At 39.3% G+C, this 22964-nt stretch overlaps 1 protein-coding gene and 1 pseudogene across 18 annotated transcripts in view; one reads left to right on the top strand and one right to left on the bottom strand.

Annotated features, from left to right (window-relative positions):
- Positions 1 to 22964, top strand: part of ACACA (acetyl-CoA carboxylase alpha) — a 274775-nt gene that overhangs the window by 48109 nt on the left and 203702 nt on the right. For 6 of the 18 annotated variants that reach the window (XM_089901009.1, XM_089901008.1, XM_089900996.1 and 3 more), the window contains 4 exons: positions 8639 to 8735; positions 11022 to 11040; positions 13247 to 13293; positions 16263 to 16515. In XM_089901009.1, the coding sequence (XP_089757135.1) occupies positions 16289 to 16515 (227 nt within the window). In that variant the 5' untranslated portion in view covers positions 8639 to 8735; positions 11022 to 11040; positions 13247 to 13293; positions 16263 to 16288. The other 12 variants (XM_089900994.1, XM_089900995.1, XM_089901001.1 and 9 more) reach the window with 8 other exon arrangements.
- Positions 20605 to 21659, bottom strand: LOC111163745 (non-selective voltage-gated ion channel VDAC2 pseudogene; annotated as a pseudogene).

Below are 22964 nucleotides of genomic sequence, written 5' to 3'. Positions count from 1 at the left end.
GGATGTCAATTTTGTTGATCATTTCAAAGAAATAACTTTGGTTTCATTGATGTTTTTCTCTATTGTTTTTCTATTTTCTATTCCATTTCTCTCTGCTCTAGTCTTTATTGTTTCCTTCCTTCTGGTAGCTTTGGGTTAAGTTTGCTCTTCTTTTTCTTGTTCCTTAAGTTTTAAAGTTATGTTGTTGATTTGAAATCTTTCTTTCTTTCTTTTTTCTTTGTTTTGGCCATGCCGTGTGGCTTGCAGGATCTTAGTTCCCTGACTAGGGATTGAACCCAGGCCATGGAAGTGAAAGCGCCGAGTCCTAACCATTGGGCTGCCAGGGAGCTCCCTCTTGTTTTTTAACGGAAATGTTTATAACTGTAATGTTCCCCCTTATTTCTACTTTCACTGCATCCCATGAGTTTTGGTGTGGTTTGTTTTCATTTGTCATTAAGTATTTTCTGATTTTCCTTGTGATTTCTTCTTTGATCCATTGGTTGTTTAAAAGTGTGTTGTTTAATTTCCACAGCTTCTTCCAGTTTTCCTTCAGTTGTTGATTTTTAATTTCACCCTGTTGCAGACAGAGAAGGTACTTTGTATGACATGTATCTCTTTAAACCTATTGAGACTTAATTTGTGGCCTAATGTATGCTGTCTTAGAAAATATCCCATGTGCACTTGAGAAGAATGTGTATGATATTGTTGTTGGGTGGAGTGTTCTGTGTATGTCTGCTAGATCTAGTTGCTCTATTGTGTTGTTTAAATCCTTTATTTCCTTGATTATCTCTGTCTGATTGTTCTATCCATTATTATGAGTGGGTTATTGAAGTTTCCAACTATTATTGTGGAACTGTCTATTTCTCCCTTCAATTCTGTCAGCTTTTGCTCCATATATTTTGATGGTTATTAGGTGTATAAATGTTTATAATTATCTCTTGTATTAAACCTTTTATTTTTCTTTTGTATTTTTGTGGGGTTTTTTCTTTTGGTGTTTAGTTGTGTTTTTATAGTGAGATGTTTAAATTTCTTTCTCATTTCCTTTTGTATATTTTCTATAGCTATTTTCTTAGTGGTTACCATGGGTATTATGTTTAACATGCTAAAGTTATAACACCATAATTTGAATTTATAGTAGCTTAACTTCAATAACATACCAAAACTCTGCTCCTTTACAGGTCTGTCCTTACCTCTTTTGGTCGCTGATGTCACAGAATTACACCTTAATACATTGTGTGCCCCAAAGCGTACACTAATAATTATTTTAAATGCATTAGTCTCTTAAATTATGTGAAAACAAGATTTGGAGTTACAAACCAATGTAACAATAATACTAGTTTTTAGATTAATGATTGTTGCTTTTCTTTAAATGTATTAGTCTCTTAGATCTTGTAGAAAACAAAAAATAAGTTATAAATCATTATTACAATAATGCTAGTTTTTGTAATTACCCATATATTTACCATTATTGAAATCTTTACTTCTCTATATGGGTTCGAGTTACTGTCTGTGTCCTTTCATTTCACTTTGAAAGGACTCCCTTGAGCATTACTTGCAGGGGAGGTCTAGTGGTAATGTACTCTCTCAGCTTTTGTTTATATGGGAATGTATTAATTTCTCCCTCTCTCTTTTTTTTTTTTTGTGGTACGCGGGCCTCTCACTGTTGTGGCCTCTCCCGTTGTGGAGCACAGGCTCCAGACACGCAGGCTCAGCGGCCATGGCTCACGGGCCCAGCCGCTCCGCGGCATGTGGGATCTTCCCGGACCGGGGCACGAACCCGCGTCCCCTGCATTGGCAGGCAGACTCTCAACCACTGCGCCACCAGGGAAGCCCCTCCCTCTCTTTTGAAGGACAGCTTTGCTGGATATAGGATTCTTGGTTGATAGCTTTTTATTTTAGCTCTTTGATTATATTGTCCCACAGCCTTCTGGCCTCCAAAGTTTCTGATGAGAAATCTGCTTATAATCTTACTGAGGTTTTCTTGTATGTGATGAGTCATTTTTCTCTTGCTGCTTTCAAGATTCTCTCCTTGTCTTTTGACATTTAAAAGTTTGATTATAAAGTATGTCTATGTTGGTCACTTTGAGTTTGTCTCACTTGGAGTTTGTTAAGCTTCTTTTATGTTTATATTCATGTATTTCATCAAATTTGGGAAGTTTTCAGCCATTATTTCTTCAAATATTTTCTCTGTTATTTCCTCACTTCTCCTTCTGAGAGCTCACAATACATATTTTGGTCTTCTTGATGGTGTCCCACAGCTCCCTTAGTCTCTGTTCACTTTTCTTCAATCTGTTTTCTTTCTGTTCTCAGACTTGATAATTTACATGTTCTGTCTTGAAGTTTGCAGATTCTTTCTTCTGCTTGCTCAAGTTTGCCTTTAGGTCCTCTAGTGAATTTTTCATTTCAGTTATTGTACTTTTCAGCTCCAGAATTTCTTTTTGGTTTCTTTTTAGGTTTTCTATTTCTTTATTCATATTTCCATTTTACTTAGACATTGTTTTCTTGACTTTCTCCCCATCTTCCTTTAGGTCTTTGAGTATCTTTTAAACAGTTGTTTTAACATTTTTGTCTAGAATATCTGCTGTCTGGTATTTTTTAGGAACAGTTTCTGTTGGTTTAAGTTTTTTGTTTTTTGTTTTGAAATGGCCATATTTTCCTCTTGCTTTGTATGCCTTGTGATCTTTTGTTGAAAACTGGACATTTGATTCTAATAATGTGGTAACTCTGGAAATCAGATTCTCTTTCTTCCCAGAATTTGATGCTTTCTTATTGTGATTTTTGGTTTTTTGACTGTTGTAGGCTGTCTCTGTGCTGAAGGTCAACCTGAGGTATAAACTTTAGGTCTCTTCAAGTCTTTTCCTGAGTCTTCCTCTGGGCATGTTAAGTCACTTTCTAATTTTTCCCTGTATATGCAGTAGTTTTTGAATGTACTAGTGTTTAGTGTCTGGCTCCCAAACGGGGGAAAAAGGAAAATGAAGGGGACTTAAAAAGGCACTGGTTCTTTAAGTCCCCCAGAAGTCACTTCAGCTAGAGGGGGAGGGACTTGCAACAATGAGAGGAGGTGTAACAATTGTGGCTGTCTGCCTCTTTGTCTCCACCTATGTGACCAGAAACAGCAATCAGTGATCAGAGCACAGATCCCCAGTATTTGGAAGACAGGGTTATTTTCGCCCACTTGGCTCCCACAGCCTGCATGTGTGTTGCTCCAGGAACATGTACACAGTTGGGTGATAACTGCCATGTAACTGAGGGTGGTGGATGGATAGCTGCTGCTATACTAAGAAATGCAACTGACCATAATTAACCACAATTAACCTCCAAAATCTGCCCCTGGAAGTTGCAAGCTTTCAGTAGATTCCAGTATTCCAAAATAGTTACATCAGACAGATTCTGCTGGTGCAATTGTTGTCTAGGTGGGGAGACAGAGTCCTAGTACTTCCTACTATACCATCTTCCTAGAATCCTCTTCTGTAAGGTGATTTTTTTAAGACCACAGGAATATCCTGTTTTTGAATAATCTCTTACCCAGTGGTTTTAACATACATTTATGATTCTTGGCTGTATCAATTATTGCACTGCAGTTTGTAAAATGAAATATGTTTCTAATTGCTTCATTCTAGGAGGTAATTGTTTTGAGATTTTTCTGTCTAAAATTATCTTTATCCTCATAGTTGTTGAAACATTGATTGGATCTAGAATTTTAGGTTCGAAATAATTTTCCTTCAGAATTTTGAAGGCATTGTTTCACTATCTTCAGGCTTCCACTGTTTTTGTTGGTAAGTCTGAAGGGCATTCTGATTCTTGCTCCTTTGTACGTGGCCTTTCTTTCCTCTCTGGAGGCTTATAGGATCTTCTCTTTGTCTTCACTTTTTAAAATATCAGTGATGTCCCTTGGTGTCTGTTTTTGTTTGTTGTAGTACGCCTTGATGGACCTTCTTAATCTGGCAATTATGCATTTCAGTTTTAGGAACTTTATTGAATTATTACATCAGTTAAAGGCTTTCCACTATTTTGTTCTGTTCCTCCTTTTGGGAGTGCCTCTTCTTCATATGTTGGAAGAATAAGTTCTGAATAAGTTCTCTAATACTCTTATCTTTTCTCTCTTATTATTCATCCTTTTCTCTTTTTTTTTCCCCTCTTTTTCTTGATGAGTCTGGCTAAAGGTTTATCAATTTTGTTTATCTTCTCAAAGAACCAGCTTTTAGTTTTATTGATCTTTGCTATTGTTTTCTTTGTTTCTATTTCATTTATTTCTACTCTGATCTTTATGATTTCTTTCCTTCTACTAACTTCGGGTTTTGTTTGTTCTTTCTCTAGTTCTTTAGGTGTAAGGTTAGATCGTTTATTTGAGATTTTTCTTGTTTCTTGAGGTAGGATTGTATTGCTATAAACTTCCCTCTTAGAACTGCTTTTGCTGCATCCCATAGGTTTTGGAGTGTCGTGTTTTCATTGTCATTTGTCTCTAGGTATTTTTTGATTTCCTCTTTGATTTCTTCAGTGATCTCTTGGTTATTTAGTAATGTATTGTTTAGCCTCCATGTGTTAGTGGTTTTTACGTTTTTTTCCCTGTAACTGATTTCTAATCTCATAGCATTGTGATCGGAAAAAATGCCTGATATAGTTTCAGTTTCCTTAAATTTACCGAGGCTTGATTTGTGACCCAAGATGAGATCTATCTGGAGAACATTCCGTGTGCACTTGAGAAGAAAGTGTAATCTGCTGTTTTTGGATGGAATGTCCTATAAATATCAATTAAATCTATCTGGTCTATTGTGTCATTTAAAGCTTGTGTTTCCTTATTAATTTTCTGTCTGGATGATCTGTCCGTCGGTGTAAGTGAGATGTTAAAGTCCCCCACTATTTTTGTGTTACTGTCGATTTCCTCTTTTATAGTTGTTACCATTTGTCTTATGTATTGAGGTGCTCCTATGTTGGGTGCATATATATTTATAATTGTTATATCTTCTTGGATTGATCCCTTGATCATTATATAGTGTCCTTCCTTGTGTCTTGTAACAGTCTTTATTTTAAAATCTATTTTAGCTGATATGAGTATTGCTACTCCAGCTTTCTTTTGATTTCCATTTGCATGGAATATCTTTTTCCATCCCTGGACTTTCAGCCTTTATGTGTCCCTAGGTCTGAAGTGGGTCTCTTGTAGACAGCATATATATGGGTCTTGTTTTTGTATACATTCAGCAAGTCTTTATCTTTTGGTTGGAGCATTTAATCCATTCACATTTAAGGTAATTACTGATACGTATGTTCCTATGACCATTTTCTTGTTTGGGTTTGTTTTTGTAGGTCCTTTTCTTCTCTTGTGTTTCCCACTTAGAGAAGTTCCTTTAGCATTTGTTGTAGAGCTGGTTTGGTGGTGCTGAATTCTCTTAGCTTTTGCTTGTCTATAAAGGTTTTGATTTCTCCATCAAATCTGAATGAGATCCTTGCTGGGTAGAGTAATCTTGGTTGTACAGATTTTTTTTTTTTTTTGCAGTACGCGGGCCTCTCACTGTTGTGGCCTCTCCTGTTGCGGAGCACAGGCTCCGGACGCTCAGGCTCATTGGCCATGGCTCATGGGCCCAGCCGCTCCGCGGCATGTGGGATCTTCCCGGACCGGGGCACGAACCCGTGTCCCCTGCATTGGCAGGCAGACTCTCAACCACTGCGCCACCAGGGAAGCCCGGTTGTACAGAGTTTTTTGCTTGTTTTTCTGGGGTTTTATCTTGTTCCTTCATCTGGTACTTCCTTCATCTTGTTCTTCCCTTTCATCACTTTAAATATATCTTGCCACTGCCTTCTGGCTTGTAGAGTTTCTGCTGAGAAATCAGCTGTTAACCGTATGGGAGTTCCCTTGTATGTTATTTCTCCTTTTTCCCTTCTTGCTTTTAATAATTTTTCTTTGTCTTTAATTTTTGTCAGTTTGATTACTATGTGTCTTGGCATGTTTCTCCTTTGGTTTATCCTGCCTGGGACTCTCTGTGCTTCCTGGACTTGGGTGGCTGTTTCCTTTCCCATGATAAGGAAGTTTTCGACTATAATCTCTTCAAATATTTTCTCGGGTCCTTTCTCTCTCTCTTCTCCTTCTGGGACCCCTATAATGTGAATGTTGTTGCGTTTAAAGTTGTCCCAGAGGTCTGTTAGGCTGTCTTCATTTCTTTTCTTTTTTTTTCTTTATTCTGTTCTGAGGCAGTGAATTCCACCATTTTGTCTTCCAGGTCACTTATCCATTCTTCTGCCTCAGTTATGCTGCTATTGATTCCTTCTAGTGTATTTTTCATTTCAATTATTGTATTGTTTATCTCTTTGTTTGTTTTTTAATTCTTCTAGGTGTTTGTTCTTTGAATCTTCTAGGTCTTTGTTAAACATTTCTTGCATATTCTTTGTCTTTGCCTCCATTCTTTTTCCAAGGTCCTGTATCATCTTCACTATCATTATTCTGAATTCTTTTTCTGGAAGGTTGCCTATCTCCACTTCATTTAGTTGTTTTTCTGGGGTTTTATCTTGTTCCTTCATCTAGTACATAGTCCTCTGCCTTTTCATTTTGTCTGTCTTTCTGTGAATGTGGTTTTTGTTCCACAGGCTGCAGGATTGTAGTTCTTCTTGCTTCTGCTGGTGGATGAGGCTGTGTCCATCCTTTTGTCTTTTTATTCTGGTTTATGAAAGATTTTTCTTAACTTTATCTTCTAACTCTGTTTTGAGTGTTTTCATTGCTGTGATTGTATTTTTAACTTTTGAGAACTCTTTCTTTTCTTTAAATGTTTCTTTTAAAAATATCCCATTGTGTTTCATGTAAGTAATATCTTCTCTTAGTTCTCTCAGGATAATGATAGTCTTTTAAAATTAAAATTTTTAATTTTTTTTGAATTTTGAAGTGACTTTAGACTTACAGGAAAGTTGTAAAGAGAGTACATAAGAGTACATAAGTTTCCTGCCTACCCTTCACCAGGCTTCCCTCAATGTTAGTATCTTATATAGTTGCAGTACTTTTGTCAATACCAAGAAGTTAACATTGGTTCAGTACTATTAATTAAACTATAGACTTTACTCAGGTTTCCTCAGTTTTTTTTTAAACTGATTTTTTTTTTATTGTTGTTGTTGTTCCAGGATCTAATCCAAGAAACTGCATTGCATTTAGTGGTGATGTCTCCTTAGTCTCCCCTGATCTGTGATAGTTTCTTAGTCTTTTTCTTTTTTTAATGACCTTGACAGTTTTGAAGAGGACTGTTCAAGTATTTTGTAGAATGTCCTTTAATTCAAATTTGTCTGATGTTTTCTCATGATTATACTAGGGCTATGTGTTTGGGGGGAAAATACCACAGAAGTCAGGTTGCCCTCCTCCCCTCCCCTCCCCCTAATTTTAAATTTTTTGTTTTTTTTTGCATAATCTCTTCAAGTTGCATTTTTTTCTTTTTTTTTTTTTTTTGTGGTACGCGGGTCTCTCACTGTTGTGGCCTCTCCCGTTGCGGAGCACAGGCTCCAGACGCGCAGGCTCGGCGGCCATGGCTCACGGTCCCAGCCGCTCCATGGCATGTGGGATCTTCCCGGACCGGGGCATGAACACGTGTCCCCTGCATCGGCAGGCGGACTCAACCACTGTGCCACCAGGGAAGCCCGAGTTGCATTTTTTTCTACAGGTAGTCATTACTTTTTAAAAATTCTTTCATGTTGGAGGTTTTTCTTAGACATCTAGTAATCCTTAATTGACTGCTACAATTTAGGGAGGATTGAAAAACTGATTCAAGATTATGAAAATATAAATGAGGCTTGTTGACTGTTAATTTCACTGTGGGTGATCTGATTGGGCATCTTAATTTGGGATCTCTACTGTTCTACTTGAGGCTTTTTTTCGTTGGTCTGGTTAGATTCTGCAAAGAAGGATCCTTCAGTTTCCCTCCTGGAGGGTGAAAATGAGGGAAAGAAGGCTGGGAGGTCTTACTCAACATGTTTACTTAATCTCTCCATTTTCAATATGGTGCATTCCCCTTTACTGTTGCTGGCACCCCTCAGCCTAGAAACCCTCTATTTAACCCTCTCTAGAGTATAAATCTTCAGTCTCTTACCAAGATGGTAGAGCAGCAGGCACCTGGCTTTACAGCTGGGAAGAAAATCTAAGGATCTGAAGCTTCTGAAATGGAATTTCAGCCAGTCCTCTTTATAGTTCCATCTTTCACTTCCACTTCCTGGACATTTTGGAGATTCCATGATGTAAATTTTATTTATTCTAAGTTTACCACAGATGGCTCATGATTTAGTTTTCTTCGGTTTGTGTAGTCATTTATCACTCTTCCATCTGCCTTCTAAGAAAATTATCTTGCTATTGTCTCCCCTGACTTTTTTGGGGGGAGGTGGGAAGGAGTGTCTTTTTATGGCTTATGGCTTTTAAAAAATTCCTTGATTGTTGTTTTAGTGGGATTTCAGGCAGGAGCAAAAGTGGATATGTGTTCAACCTACCATCCTTATCCAAAAGTTTGGCAAGACTTCATTAAAGATTTCTTGAAAGGTGAGAAGTTTGTACCAGCTTCCTCCTTGATAAATATTCTATATCCCTGGACTGAGAAATGAGGACTAGGACAGATAAGTACACCATGTTATTTTCTCTGACTATTATACCCTAAAGAAATACATTGCTGTTTTTTTTTCTTTTTGCCACCCCATGTAGTTCCCTGAGCAGGGATTGAAGAATGAATCCAGGCCCTGGCAGCGGAAGCACGGAGTTCTAACCACTGGACCACTGGGGAATTCCCTCTACCGTCTAGGTCTTTTTTAAAAGATATTTATTTATTTACTTATTTTGGCTGTGCTGGGCCTTAATTGTGGCAGGCAGGATCTTCATTGTGGCACGTGGGATATTTAGTTGCGGCATGCGGGATCATTTAGTTGCAGCATGTGGACTTCTTAGCTGCAGCATGCAGGCTCCTTAGTTGTGGCATGCATGCAGGATCTAGTTCCCTGACCAGGGATAGAACCCGGGCCTCCTGCATTGGGAGTACAGAATCTTACCCACTGCACCACCAGCGAAGTCCCCATCTAGGTCTTTATTCAGTGGTTTCTTCTACATGGAATGCTCCTTCCTCTCCCTCCTTGCTTTCCTCTCCCTCCTTGCTTTTCTCCCTAGTTCTTCATTGAAGCTAATGCCTTCCCACTCCAAGCAGTCTTCTTTGATCTATGTCTTCACCATTACCACCTCCAAGTTTGGATAATGTACCCTTTTATGTTTCTACACCTAGAAATTATTATACTACTGTAATTGTTTATTTAAGTGTCCACAGCCACTTAGCCAGGGACCAAATCTTATTCATCTTTGAATATACATTATTTATCTCACAAGTTGGAACACAAGTCCTTGTCATTTTAAAATTCAAAACTTGCAGGAAAATAAAACATGGCTTAAAAAAAAACTGTATAATTCTCTTATGGATACTGAATTAATACCAAAATCCATTTAAGAGTTTATCAATAAAATGACAAAAATGAAGAGGAAAAGCCAGTGATTCTTTCTGAATAAATTTCAATGAAGTTACTATGGCTTAAAGAGCAAGGATATGTTGTGTTAGGTTGGATACTTTTATCAGGGGCTATGAAGACTAATTGCTGCCTCTTTAATTAGAATTGCTTGGAAAATACCATGTCATTTGAATTCAAGGAGAACATGTTTACTAAGTTTGGTAAAATCTGTTCTATTTTATTTAGAGAAATATCTAAATAAATAAGTGCATTACCTATAATTAGCTTTAACTCATTTTTCAGGAACATGGAAAGCCTTCTGCAGATATTTTCAAGAGTCCCCAAATAAAAGTTCAAGAACATGTATAGTTGATCTTTGAATAACAGGGGTTTGAACTGCATGGGTCCACTTACACGTGGATATTTTTTTCAGTAGTAAATACTGCAATTACTACAAGAAACAAAGGTTGGTCACATCTGTGGATGCTGAATCTTGGATTTGAAGGAACTGCATATACGGAGGGCCCACTCTAAGTTATACACGGCTTTTTGACTGTGTGGAAGTTCAGCACCCCTAACCACTGCTGTTGTTCAAGGGTCAATTATATGTATTTTTAAATAAAACAAAATTTGACATTGGCAACATTTGCTATAATGAAGGAAATGTTTATTTGACTAAGCAGAATATCCTACAACTGGATCTGTGGAAAGGCCTTCTTTTGGAGGGGTTAAGACAGCAGCTATATGAGCCTTCCCCAGGGGTCAATTCCATTATTTGTCCACTTAGAGGAAAAGTCTTAGCCTTATTCATGGCACGGCTTTAGGGATACCACACTTGTATGCAAGCAAAATTTTTGTGAGGGTACATTTTTGTCAGGACAGGGTCCATAGCTTTTATTAGATTTCTAGTAGTGTCTTGACTTAAGAAAATTTAAGAGCGATTGGTTTAGGTACTTAACTCACTGTGCTTGTTTGAGGGCATAAAGTAGGGGGGGCAGAAGAGTGAGGATTAATTGTGGCTTTAAGACTTAACTTTTTGGGACTTCCCTGGCAGTCCAGTGGTTAAGACTCCGAGCTCCCAATGCAGGGGGCATGCGTTCCATCTCTGGTTGGGGAACTAAGATCCTGCATGCTGCATGGAACAACCAAAAAAAACCCAAATACACACACACACACACAACACACACAAAAGACAACTTTTTGGTATATGTATAACTGATTCACTTTGCTGTACACCTGAAACTAGCACAACATTGTAAATCAACTATACTCCAATAAAAATTTTTAAAAATTACTTAACTTTTTGGATACAATAAGATGACATTAATGTCATGACATATATATATAACTGATACAAAATTTTACAAAGCAATATTTATCCTTATGAAGTATGGTGAACTCTTAACATTTTCGATTCTATTGAATATTGAATTTTTAAAATGTTGGTTGTAACCCATTAACTTAATTTCTTAGTATTCTGATTATTGGTAAACCGTAGTTTGAAAAACACTGGTTTAGTGCTTGTAAAACCCTTTCCTGTACTCTCAGACCTCACAGCAGTCCCATGAGGTACATATGACCTCTTTTTATTTTTACAGATGAGGTGACTCAGAGATGGTAAGTGACTTGTTTAAGTTTGCACTGCCAGTAACGTGTCAGAGTCAGAGTGTGATCTTGGTCCTAGGTTTTGACTCCAGCTCCCCTGACACCTTTTGTTACATCCCATCCAAACAACATACTTTTCCCTTCCTCTTCTTACTCCCTTCTCTACCACAGTTGTAGGGAATAGTATTAGCTCAGACTACACAATTGGGTACATCCTAATTTGCCAGTTGGCATACCTGCACTGTCCCCAGTCCTGTTGCTTGTCATTTGGGGTCCTCTCTTAGAAGTTCTGGATTTCCCTATCAGTGTAAAGAAGTTCTTTCCTTCTTTTTTCTTCTCCACTCTAGACCAGTGGTTTTCAAGCCTGGATGTAAAGAGGTTCAATTAGTTGTGGAACTTAATATTCAAATATCTGGGTCTCCAGCAGGGCTTCTTTTTTTTTTTTTGGCTGCATTGGTTCTTCATTGCTGTGTGTGGGCTTTCTCTAGTTGTGGTGAGCGGGAACTACTCTTCAATGCGGTGTGCGGGCTTCTCATTGGGGTGGCTTCTCTTGTTGTGGAGCACAGGCTCTAGGCGTGTGGGCTCAGTAGTTGTGACTCGTGGGCTCTAGAGCGCAAGACCAAGTAGTTGTGGTGCACGGGCTTAGTTGCTCTGCGGCATGTGGGAGCTTCCTGGACCAGGGCTCAAACTCGTGTCCCCTGCGTTGGCAGGCAGATTCTTAACCACTGCGCCACCAGGGAAGCCCCCAAGCAGGGATTCTGATTCAGAAGATCTGGAATGGAGTTTAGACATTTTTTTAAAATAATTTTTTTTATTGAAGTATAGTTGATGTACAGTATTGTATGTTACAGGTGTACAACATAGTGATTTACAATTTTTAAAGGTTATACTCCATTTATAGTTACTATAAAATATTGGCTAGGGACTTCCTTGGTGGCGCAGTGGTTAAGAATCCACCTGCCAATGTAGGGAACACGGGTTTGAGCCCTGGTCCGGGAAGATCCCACATGCTGCGGAGCACCTAAGCCCGTGGGCCACAACTACTGAGCCTGCGTTCTAGAGCCCGTGAGCCACAACTACTGCAGCCCGCGTGCCTAGAGCCTGTGCTCCGCAGCAAAGAGAAGCCACTGCAATGAGAAGCCCGCACACCGCAACAAAGAGTGGACCCCGCTCGCCACAACTAGAGAAAGCCCGCGCACAGCAACAAAGACCCAACGCAGCCAAAAAATAAATTAAAAAGTATATATATTGGCTATATTTCTTGTGTTGTACAATATATCCTTGTAGCTTATTTTATACATAACAGTTTGTACCTCTTAATCCCCTACCCCATTATTGCCCTTCCCCCTTCCTTCTCCCCACTGGTAAGCAGTAGTTTCTTCTTGCTATCTGTGAGTCTGCTTCTTTTTTGTTATATTCACTAGTTTGTTGTATTTTTTAGATTCCGCATATAAGTGATATCATACAGTATTTGTCTTTCTCTGTCTGACTTATTTCACTAAGCATAATACCTTCCAAATCCATCCATGTTGTTGCAAATGGTGAAATTTCATTCTGTTTTTAATGGCTGAATAGTATTCCATTGTATGTATACACCACATCTTCTTTATCCATTCATGTGTTTTTAAAAAGCTCCACAGGTAATTGTTATACGTAGTCAAAGTAGAGAAATTCTACCCCGAATACATTATAATTGTTGGGCATAGAAGGAAAACCAGGATTTGGGAAGTAGCTAGAGATTCTTTGGTTCCTTAGAGTTTAGGGACTTAATAATGAGAGACCTGTCCTCTCCTTGGCTCCCAACCTTTGTGGGTGGGTATAAACATTTGGAAACATAATTAGAGCCTGACTGAGTTGTTGAGAATCTTGTGGTTCTCTTCTCCCCACTGCCTACTTTTTGATGAAATATTGGAAATCATAGGGTCGGAATGTGTCCATCAAAGTATACAATTGGAAAAGGCACCTTGTGGAATGGTAAGCTTGGATTATTGTTTAATACTTTTCATGAATAGTAAAGTCTTTGAATGTGTAATGCTTTTGATTTACAGATTTAAACCAATAGTTAAGCAACTGAACTTTATACTTCAAGTTAAATAGTATATTTGACCATAGAAATGATACTTTGACTAGTTTTGTACTGTGATGAGCAAAACGGGAATTGATAAAATTTGGGTTTCTTAAAAAAAGACATTTCAAATCTCTCTCTTTCTCTCTTTAGTTCTTTTTGGAGGTGGATATCTGCTCAGACAATAAGAATTTTAAGAGGTCAGTTACAAATAATGCTTCTTCATGTTTACAGTGTGATAAAAATTTTATGTTCATGTGCTAAAATATAAAACTGTAGGCTTTTATGTTAAAAGTTGCCTTCCGCAAAAAAATATAGGCAGACTGGAGGTGGGAGGTGGGTTACCTGAAGTGGTTGAGACTGACAGTGGTAGTAATCCACCACCTTTTCTCTTCAGTTCAGGCCTGGAATCAGTGGAAATGGGACGGGCTGTGGAGTAGCTTCTAGAGTGTCTGGACAGCTTCTCAGTGATTTTCCATACACGACCTCTCTTTTCTGTGGTTTGTAGGCTTGTGCCTGGGAATACCACTCAGTGGAGCTGCCGGTTGGTGGACGGGCTCTTTAGCTGTTGACACTTTGCTGCTTTCAGTCTCTGGAACCTATAGGTTCCTTCATGTTCTTCTTGGCTAGGAAAGAAAAATTTGAAGTTGACTTTAATGAACCTTTCATTTATTCGTTAATCCTTTTTCTTTTCCCATGGAAGAAAGGAGAATTGCTCCTTTCTCAGTGAGTTCTATTTTTTCGTGTAGTTATCTAATTTTGCTTAGACTATAAACTAGAATCTGTCCCTGAGTGCCTTATTTCTCTTGTGAAGAAGGCAGCTATTATTTTCTGTTAGTTGAGATGAAATTTGGAAAAAAATTTTTTAATCTATTATTTTTAAGCTTGATTATTCACTGCTCTAAAATGAGAAAGAAGTAGCCTTTTCACTGCTGTACTTTTTGGTGTTCTTCAGAGTGGTAAATCTGTTAGAACTTTTCCCTCCCTACCTCCTTCTCTCCCTTTTTTCCTTCCGTCCTTTTTTTCTCTTTTTAATGATTTGGTTTTTTTGAAGGTTCTGGAAATGAGCCTCTTTATAAAATTTGGAGACGTTAAAAAAATTTTTTTAAAGAAACCTAATATTCCAAGGGAGAAATGTATAGTGAATTTATTTATTTAATTTAATTTATTTTTTTGGCCACACCGTGTGGCATGCGGAATCTTAGTTGCCCCACCAGGGATCAAACCTGGCCCCCCCAACCCCGCAGTGGAAGCGTGGAGTCTTAACCACTGGACCGCCAGGAAAGTCCCCTGTATGATGAATTTAGACGTCAGTTTTTTCCTTTCACATGATACTTTTATATTTGATTCTGGTTTTAAAAATGAAAGTTAGCGTAAGGAATCTCCAATTGGCTTTTAGGAAATGTCTATAGGTATTTTTAGCATTCCTGGCAATTTGTTATTACTGTTTCACTCTTCTAGCACAGTGGTTCTCAAATTTCAGGACTTGTTAAAATATAGATTACTGTGCCCCAACCTGTAGGTTCCAGTACAGTTTGCTAGTCTGTGGTAGAGCCCAGGTCATACGGTTGCTGTGGCTGCTGCTGTGGTCGGGCAACCATACTTTGCGAACCACTGCTCTAGGGTTTACAGATTCTGTTGTGTTTTTGTAAACGAATAAGCTCTGATTCATAAATTACACCAAAATAATGGTGCATGTGTCGTTTTTAACACATTTAGTGATGATTCTCAAATATTTTAAAATCTTGATGTTTTATTATCTAATGTCAAAGAACGTTACTGTTTACACATCAAAGTGGTTTACAGCATATACAGTTATTAATAATAAGTTTATTATTTATTTATAACCTTCTCTGAAGGCACCTCAATATCAGGACTGGGAATCATTACTCTGAATTAAAATCGTTGGTCAGGGTACAAGCTGTTTAATACTAATTTGATGTGTAGTTTTGACTTTTAAATAGCATTTTTGAAATGACAGAATAAATATTGTTTCATTTAGTTTGGGTTTTTATTGTTGTTGTGAGCTTTGAACTATGTTTTGGTCTTTGTTAATTAGTTTGCTAGCGGTTGGCAACATCTAATCCTGACTAGTAAGGCCCTGTATCTAGAAAACTTGTACTTAATTGAGATAACACCTCCATAATTTTAATTATAAATTTAAAGTTTGATAGTAGATTCACTTTCTCCCTATCAATGTCAGCAATCAGCATATTAGAGTCCAAAACAGACATTTTGGGGTGAATTTTTTTGTTTTAAGTTTTTTAAAAAATAATTAATTAATTTGGTTATGCCAGGTCTTAGTTGCGGCCCATGGGCTCCTTAGTTGTGGTTTGCCAGCTCCTTAGTTGCAGCACATGTGCTTCTTAGGTGTGGCATGCAAACTCTTAGTTGTGACCAGGGATCGAACCCATGCCCCCTGCATTGGGAGCACAGAGTCTTAACCACTGCGCCACCAGCAAAATCCCTGGGGTGAATTTTTAACAGATGTGATTTAAGAAAAAACTCATGGGGACAAGTAAAGATTTTTTTAAATTAAAAAATACTCATCTGGAGTTTGTTTTAAAGCGAGCTGTGTATGTGTGTAGTATATGTATACACGCATTTAGTTTGCCTTATATATGTATGTACATATGTAAATGTACTTCATGTGTGTATACTCATGTGTATATACACTTATGTGAAATTCATAGCCTCTCATAGTATAGTGTGTGGAACCAGATGATAGTTATGTAAACACCAAGTTTCAAATGACCACCGCTCTCCCCAAACCCTTACCCTGCATTCTCCCCAATACTAACAACTGAAATCGCAGTATCACAACCAGCAGCTTTCACCTCCTACAGAGATTTCTCCACTGATCATTATTATCTCTTGGACTTCACCAAACTGATAGATATTGGGAATGGCTTATAGTTTTTAGAGAGAACGTTCTTTGAGGAAAAGGGAACTGATTTTAATTTTTTAGGCATAGTTCCCATGATCTGGATTTTCTTTTCTTTTAGAAAGCAAAGGCCTTGAAAAAGAATAGCCAAGTAAACTAGTTCTCAAACTCTGCCTTGCTTCCAAGTGCCAGCTGTGGTGTACTAGGTCTAACCTGTGACTTTCCTCAGATACAGGTTATTATCCATAACCTGCTTTTCTCACTTACCCTTCATCTTCCCCATAGCTCTGAGAGATCATTTTGAAGGAATAATGGATGAACCTTCTTCCTTGGCCAAACCTGTGGAGCTCAACCAGCACTCCCGATTCATAATTGGTTCCGTGTCTGAAGATAACTCAGAGGATGAGATTAGCAACCTGGTGAAGCTGGACCTACTGGAGGAGAAGGAGGGCTCTCTGTCACCAGCCTCTGTCTGCTCAGATACACTCTCTGACTTGGGGATCTCTAGCCTACAGGATGGCTTGGCCTTACACATGAGGTAAGTCAGAGAAGTTTAATGTTTTACTTATTTAATCTGTCCTGTTGGTTTCATTGATCTTGTTCTGAAAAGAGCAAGAATAATTTGAGCCAAGATTTTTTCACCTTTTTCTGTATCATTGGACTTCTTTTTTTCTTCTTTTTTTTTTTTTGCGGTACGCGGGCCTCTCACTGTTGTGGCCTCTCCCGTTGCGGAGCACAGGCTCCGGACGCGCAGGCTCAGTGGCCATGGCTCACGGGCCCAGCCGCTCCGCAGCATGTGGGATCCTCCCGGACCGGGGCACAAACCCGTGTCCCCTGCATCGGCAGGCGGACTCTCAACCACTGCGCCACCAGGGAAGCCCCTTTGGGTTTTTTTTGTTTTTTTTTCATTGGATTTTTTGATAAGTGGGAAATGATGTATTTTGCCTGGAGTGCAGGTTTTGAAAGTGTCTTTTCCTAAATGTTCCTCTAAACTTTCTCCCGTTCCTCCTACATGCTAGGTCTTTGGTCTTTTAGTGAGACCTAGCAAGTAAGAGTGAGGAATTTCAGTCTCCGTACTACTTTGACTAACACTGTTATAACTGTCTGAAGATTGATAGGACTTTTGCAGGGGTGGGCAAATTTGTAGTAATCTTTCTTTGAACTGCTTTATCATGTCAGAAAGTTATATTCTAATTCTGACAGGGCCAGTCTTTATTGAGGAACAAGGGGTTGTTGTAGAGCTCTCCTTTTTCTCTAGAAACATGATTCTTTACATGTAATTGAGAATGTCAGTAAATAGTAACACTAGATTATTCTTATTTATTGATGTTTGATTGAACAACCAGTGTGTGAACTTTTGGTCATTTGCTTTGCATTTCTTGGATTGAAAAGTCTGAATTAGTGGTTCTTGGTTTTTACTGTACATCAGAATCGCTTGGAGGACCTTAAGAAATGAGCCCCATCCCCGGAAATTCTGATTCAGGTGATATTGGCCTGGCTTGGAGCTGGGGCATTTTTTTTTAAAGCTATTTGAGTGAGTCTAATATACAGCCAGGGTTGAGATTATTGGTTAGCCTAGATAAACATAAATTAGGGTGACTATCGCTGCTGTTATTATCTTGGTGCTTCTATAATTAATGGATCATAAAATAATTCAGCTCCTTTTTATACACCCAAGATACAGATTCTGTAGTAAAATCCTGTACTGGGTCTGGCTGAATGCAACTGTCCTGCCTATGGTTATCCCTGGGGATTTGGGGTCCTTGCTTCTGAAACATGAAGTAGTGAGTGTCAGTGGTCACCCCTGTTTGGCTACGTGGAGGTTGAAAGAAAAGAGTTAAGCAAGTTAATTATGTTTTACTTTTCCTAGAACTGCAATGAACCAGTGAGATAATTTAGCCTAATGCCTTTTATTTAAATAGATGAGAAAACTGAGGTCTAAAGAGGGAAAATAACTTGCCTAAAGGTAAATAGCTGGAAGACTGGAATTCAAAGTTAGATGCCTGGATTCCATTGAAGTAACTTTTCTCCCCTATTTCCCTGACCATACAAGTGTCTTAATTATATAACTAGTGCAGACAAGGTTGGTGTTTAGGAGTTAGTGAATAAAGTATTATATCTAATCTCTGGGCTAAAAAGAGGAATAGAAGTCAGTATTTAGTAGCAGGGAAAAGAGGTCAGGTTTTTATCTTTATGTAAACATTTTTTCTTACTTAATAGTTCACTTAATGGTTGGCCTGAAGGCTAATACTGGGGGCGGTATCCCTGAGGTCATTTGTAAATGAGTGGGGGGTGTGACTGGTGGGATTACTTGCATTGAGAAGGCCAAGGACCAAAGATTCTAAACCTTCTGCAATGTACTGGATAATCACACACAACGGAGAATTGTTCTCACAATGTCATGGTGCCCCTGTTGAGAAAGACTGGGTGAAATCTAAATCCTTAAAGCCACACAGCACTTGAGAAATTTGTCCAATTTGAGGCCAAGTGAAGCAGAATATCCATTCATTGGATTATGAAATTGTGAGTTTGGCAATGGCAAGATAAATACCATTATAAGAAATTCAGCTGATGATATTACAAGGCAGTTTATAGTTGCCAAATCATTCCCAAAGTTGATGGCTCTTATTGCAAAGTCTATGGGGTCAGTGGTATGAGCACTTGAGAATTTCTTTGCATGCCCTTCTGTTGCAAAACTCATGCCTGTAGCTTGTGGAGGAACCACGGATTGAAGTGTGATCAGCAGCCTGGGAAGGAGACAGTGCCAGTTTCTACTTGCTTCTCAGATAGCTAATGTTCCAAAATAGAACAAAGGTTCTCCATTGATACATTTCTTTTTTTTAAACTTCCATCACTTTTTTTTTTTTTTGGCTGCATTGGGTCTTCGTTGCTGCGCACGGGCTTACTCTAGTTGTGGCGAGCAGGAGCTACTCTTTGTTGTGGCGCGTGGGCTTCTCATTGTGTTGGCTTCTCTTTTTGTGGAGCACGGGCTCTAGGCCCCCGGGCTTCAGTTAGTTGCAGCACATGGGCTCAGTAGTTGCGGCACGCCAGCCCTAGAGCGTGCGAGCTTCAGTAGTTGCGGCGCATGGGCTCAGTAGTTGTGGCTCACAGGCTCTAGAGCGTAGGCTCAGTAGTTGTGGTGCATGGGCTTTGTTGCTCTGCGGCATGTGGGATCTTCCCAGACCTGGGATGGAACCCGTGTCCCCTGCATTGGCAGGTGGATTCTTTTTTTTTTTTTTTTTTAACATCTTTTTTTGGGTATAATTGCTTTACAATGGTGTGTTAGTTTCTGCTTTATAACAGAGTGAATCAGTTATACATATACATATGTTCCCATATCTCTTCCCTCTTGCGTCTCCCTCCCTCGCACCCTCCCTATGGCAGGTGGATTCTTAACTACTGCACCACCAGGGAAGTCCCCATTGATTCATTTATTAAGTCACTTGTGGATATGATGTCCTTGGGGGGTAATTTAAATTGTTCCAAATTCATTTTATATATTAGAAAGGACTCTTCTGACATTTGCCACCAATTAAGTAGGTGACCACAGACAATTCATGTTACCTCTTTGGACTCATATTCCTCATCTGTGAAAATGATGATATTGATTCAGATACTCCTTTTCGCCCTTTGAACCCAAATTAAATAGAGACTGGCTGAGTTTAGGATTAGCTCCCAGAATGAATAGTCTTAATCCTTCACAGGTGATACAGATCGAAAAGGCAGGTACATTCTTAAAAGATGCTAACTGGAGGTCATCTAAAACCAAGTGAAGTAATTGCCATAGTATAGGATGAGAGTGGGCCCCTGTCTCAAGTTAGGGCTTTGTTTTAAGTGCTAAATGAGAAGTTAAGTGGGTGTGATGGATGAATAGGCAGAAAAAGAAAATAGACTTTTCCAGAGTTGGAGATGACTTGCATCACGTGTTTTTCTGGAGTGCCAGGGTAAGATTGGATTAATCACTCTCTAAGCTTTATGACCCAGACATTTGAAAATAATACCCTAAGAAAGTAGTTGTAGCTTGGTGGGAATATATAGGAATCATATATAGGCATCATTGTAGATGACTGTGCTTTGGCTTTTTTTTTTTTTTTTTTTTTTTTGCGGTACGCGGGCCTCTCACTGTTGTGGCCTATCCCATTGCGGAGCACAGGCTCCGGACGTGCAGGCTCAGAGGCCATGGCTCACGGGCCCAGCCGCTCCGCAGCATGTGGGATCTTCCCGGACCGGGGCACGAACCCGTGTCCCCTGCATCGGCAGGCAGACCCTCAACCACTGTGCCACCAGGGAAGCCCTGGCTTTTTATTTTTAGAGAAGATCAGCTAGGGCTTGTGACCTGTATATCAGCTAGGTTGATACGTTTCTGAACCTTACTATTATTTTTCTTTTCAGTTTTCATAAAGGTTTATTTCATTATTGGTGGGTAGCGCATTTAACAGTTAAATACATTTAAATAATGTGTAAGTGACTGCACGACTGCAGCATTGGTAACTAGATAGATAACCAATTCAACTAGAAACCAGCTAACAAGTAACTCTCTAAATATTTAAAATATTTAAATTTTTAGTGTAGATCATCCTTTGTTTTGATCACCTTCTGGGGGGCAGGGAAAGCTGGCTGGTCACACTGGAAATATATAAGGCCAAATCTTCTGATATCCATTCCCAGAGGTTTCGTTCAGCTGGATTAAGCCTCCAACTCCAGGGCAAGCCCAAGCTTGTGGCCTCCAGCATTAATGCTCTTCCCATCTACCAGAGCAGACAATGTAAGCTTCACACCAGGCCTCAGAGTCTGAGTGTAGCACACACTCCAATTAAACTAGAGTTGTTGACTTTTGCAGAAATGGAAGCAGTGGGATCCAACTGATATTTAGCTGCAATGCCAAAGCTAGTGCAGTTGGTTCCTGCAGTGCCAAAGCTACTGCAGTTGGTTCCAAGCAGGGTTTACTGAAGTGTCAAGATCTTCACATACTTTCTGATAAATTGACCCTCCAAATTCTGTCCCGTCATTGATGTTAGTGTGTAGCTGGAAGTCCCCAGTCCTGTAGCCCACTGCAAAATTATTCCTTGTCAGCTTTGATTTGGCACTGTCAAAGGTCATCTGGTGCCCAGCAAGCCGGCCCTCATAACCAAAGACCGCTGAACTGTGGACTGCAGGTCCAGCAAAATCAAAGCCAACATCACAACCAAGGTTTATACACTCCCTCTTGTAAGAAGACTTGATTTTACCTCTTTTCTTTCCCGTGTTTGGTGAAAAGGTGGTATCGGATGTCAGTTTCAAACCTTGACAAATCTGGTCTTCAATAGCGATTCCTGTTCCCAGAGTGTTATCAGTGTTCCACTTTTCTGTGAAAGTCAGACCATACTCACACCATTTATATTTGGTCTCCAAGGTCCCAGTAACTTTACCAGTGTCTGTGTTAGATTAACCAGATGTTGAGAATTCCACCCCACTGCATGACTTTGTTTTCACATCTAGTTTCACCAGCCCAAAACCAAATCCTTTGTTGAAAATATCTCTGGCAGCTTTGCCAAGGTACATTGGCCTCGGGCAGTTCTGTCGGTAGACCTTGGGAAAAGGTGATCTGGTGGTCTCCTGGGGGTAGGGGGCTGAGGCAGGTCGCTCGGGGTCGGGCTGCAGCTGCCAAGGTTGGAGGGCGAAGTTCATTATTAATATTTAATTGAACATTTGAGGAGAAAAACCATTAAAGACTGAATGTAAGCATCTCAATTTTGATACCTAATGTATGATTTGGTGGCATATAATAGAGCCATCTAGTTGTATGGATATTGACATTTTCTCTGCTCCTTGTGGGATGCCACTTGAGGTCAGATTGTTCTGCATACTTACAATGCTGTGCAAATCCAGATTACCCCACAGTATCACACTATCAAACAAACAAAGATAGTAATCAGTTTTGTCAACTAGTATGCTGATTTCCTGGTTGAAGTCCAGTTGGAGACAGGTTAGCCTCACAGTTGGATCTTTTACCTCTTAAGGTACTGTGATTTCTTTAAATCTTTTTTATACTATAATTCATGTATTTGAAACTCCATCTCAATTTTCTCTTAAAGTTCTTAAAAATGTATACTCAGAATATCAAAGGGCCAACGTTTTATGCTTAGCAAGCATGTTTGGTTAATGACTTTATTTGAGAACAATCTGTAAATGCTGTTGTTTGTGTGTGTGTGTGTGTGTGTGTGTATATATGTATATATATGTGTATGGCACCAGGGAAGCCCATAACTAGAGAGTTTTGATGCTATTTTCTAATTAGAAATAATCTTTAAAGTTTCTCCAGTGATGCCAGTCATGGAATGCAGACAGGTAATATACCGAATTTGGGATCAGCTCCTAGATACCGTACTTCATGGTCATATTAAAAATTTCATATAGGGGCTTCCCTGGTGGCACAGTGGTTGAGAGTCCACCTGCCGATGCAGGAGACACCGGTTCGTGCCCCGGTCCGGGAGGATCCCACATGCCGCGGAGCGGCTAGGCCTGTGAGCCATGGCCTCTGAGCCTGCGCGTCCGGAGCCTGTGCTCCGCAACGGGAGAGGCCACAACAGTGAGAGGCCCGCGTACCGCAAAAAAAAAAAGAAAAAAGAAAAATTTTCATAGAGAGCTGTACCGAGCTTCATCCATAAGAAATAAGGTGATTCTAACCTTAGTTAGAATCTGAGAGAATCTGGGAGTGGCTCTCAGCTTCCATTCCCATTGACTGGGTCAAGAGGGAAGTTATAGCGAACAAGAATAGTAAGAGAGAGAGCTGACTTATTCCTGCTACATCCTATCCTATTTTTCACATTGTCTGTATGAATTAGCAGTCCTGTTTTCTCAGTGACTAATTAGAAAAATAATAGTAATGATTGGTAACATTATCAAGTGCTTTACTATATGCCAAACTCTCTGATGTGCTTTATGTGGAGTGTCACACTTAATCTCCACTGCAGCAAACCCACAAGGTAAGTAATATACTCTTATTAC

Source organism: Delphinapterus leucas, chromosome 19 (genome assembly GCF_059928025.1).
Source record: "Delphinapterus leucas isolate spDelLeu-1000000601 "Yukka" chromosome 19, BTC_Dleu_Yukka2, whole genome shotgun sequence".
NCBI classification, from domain to species: domain Eukaryota; kingdom Metazoa; phylum Chordata; class Mammalia; order Artiodactyla; family Monodontidae; genus Delphinapterus; species Delphinapterus leucas.
This window is presented reverse-complemented; position numbering and strand designations above follow the sequence as displayed.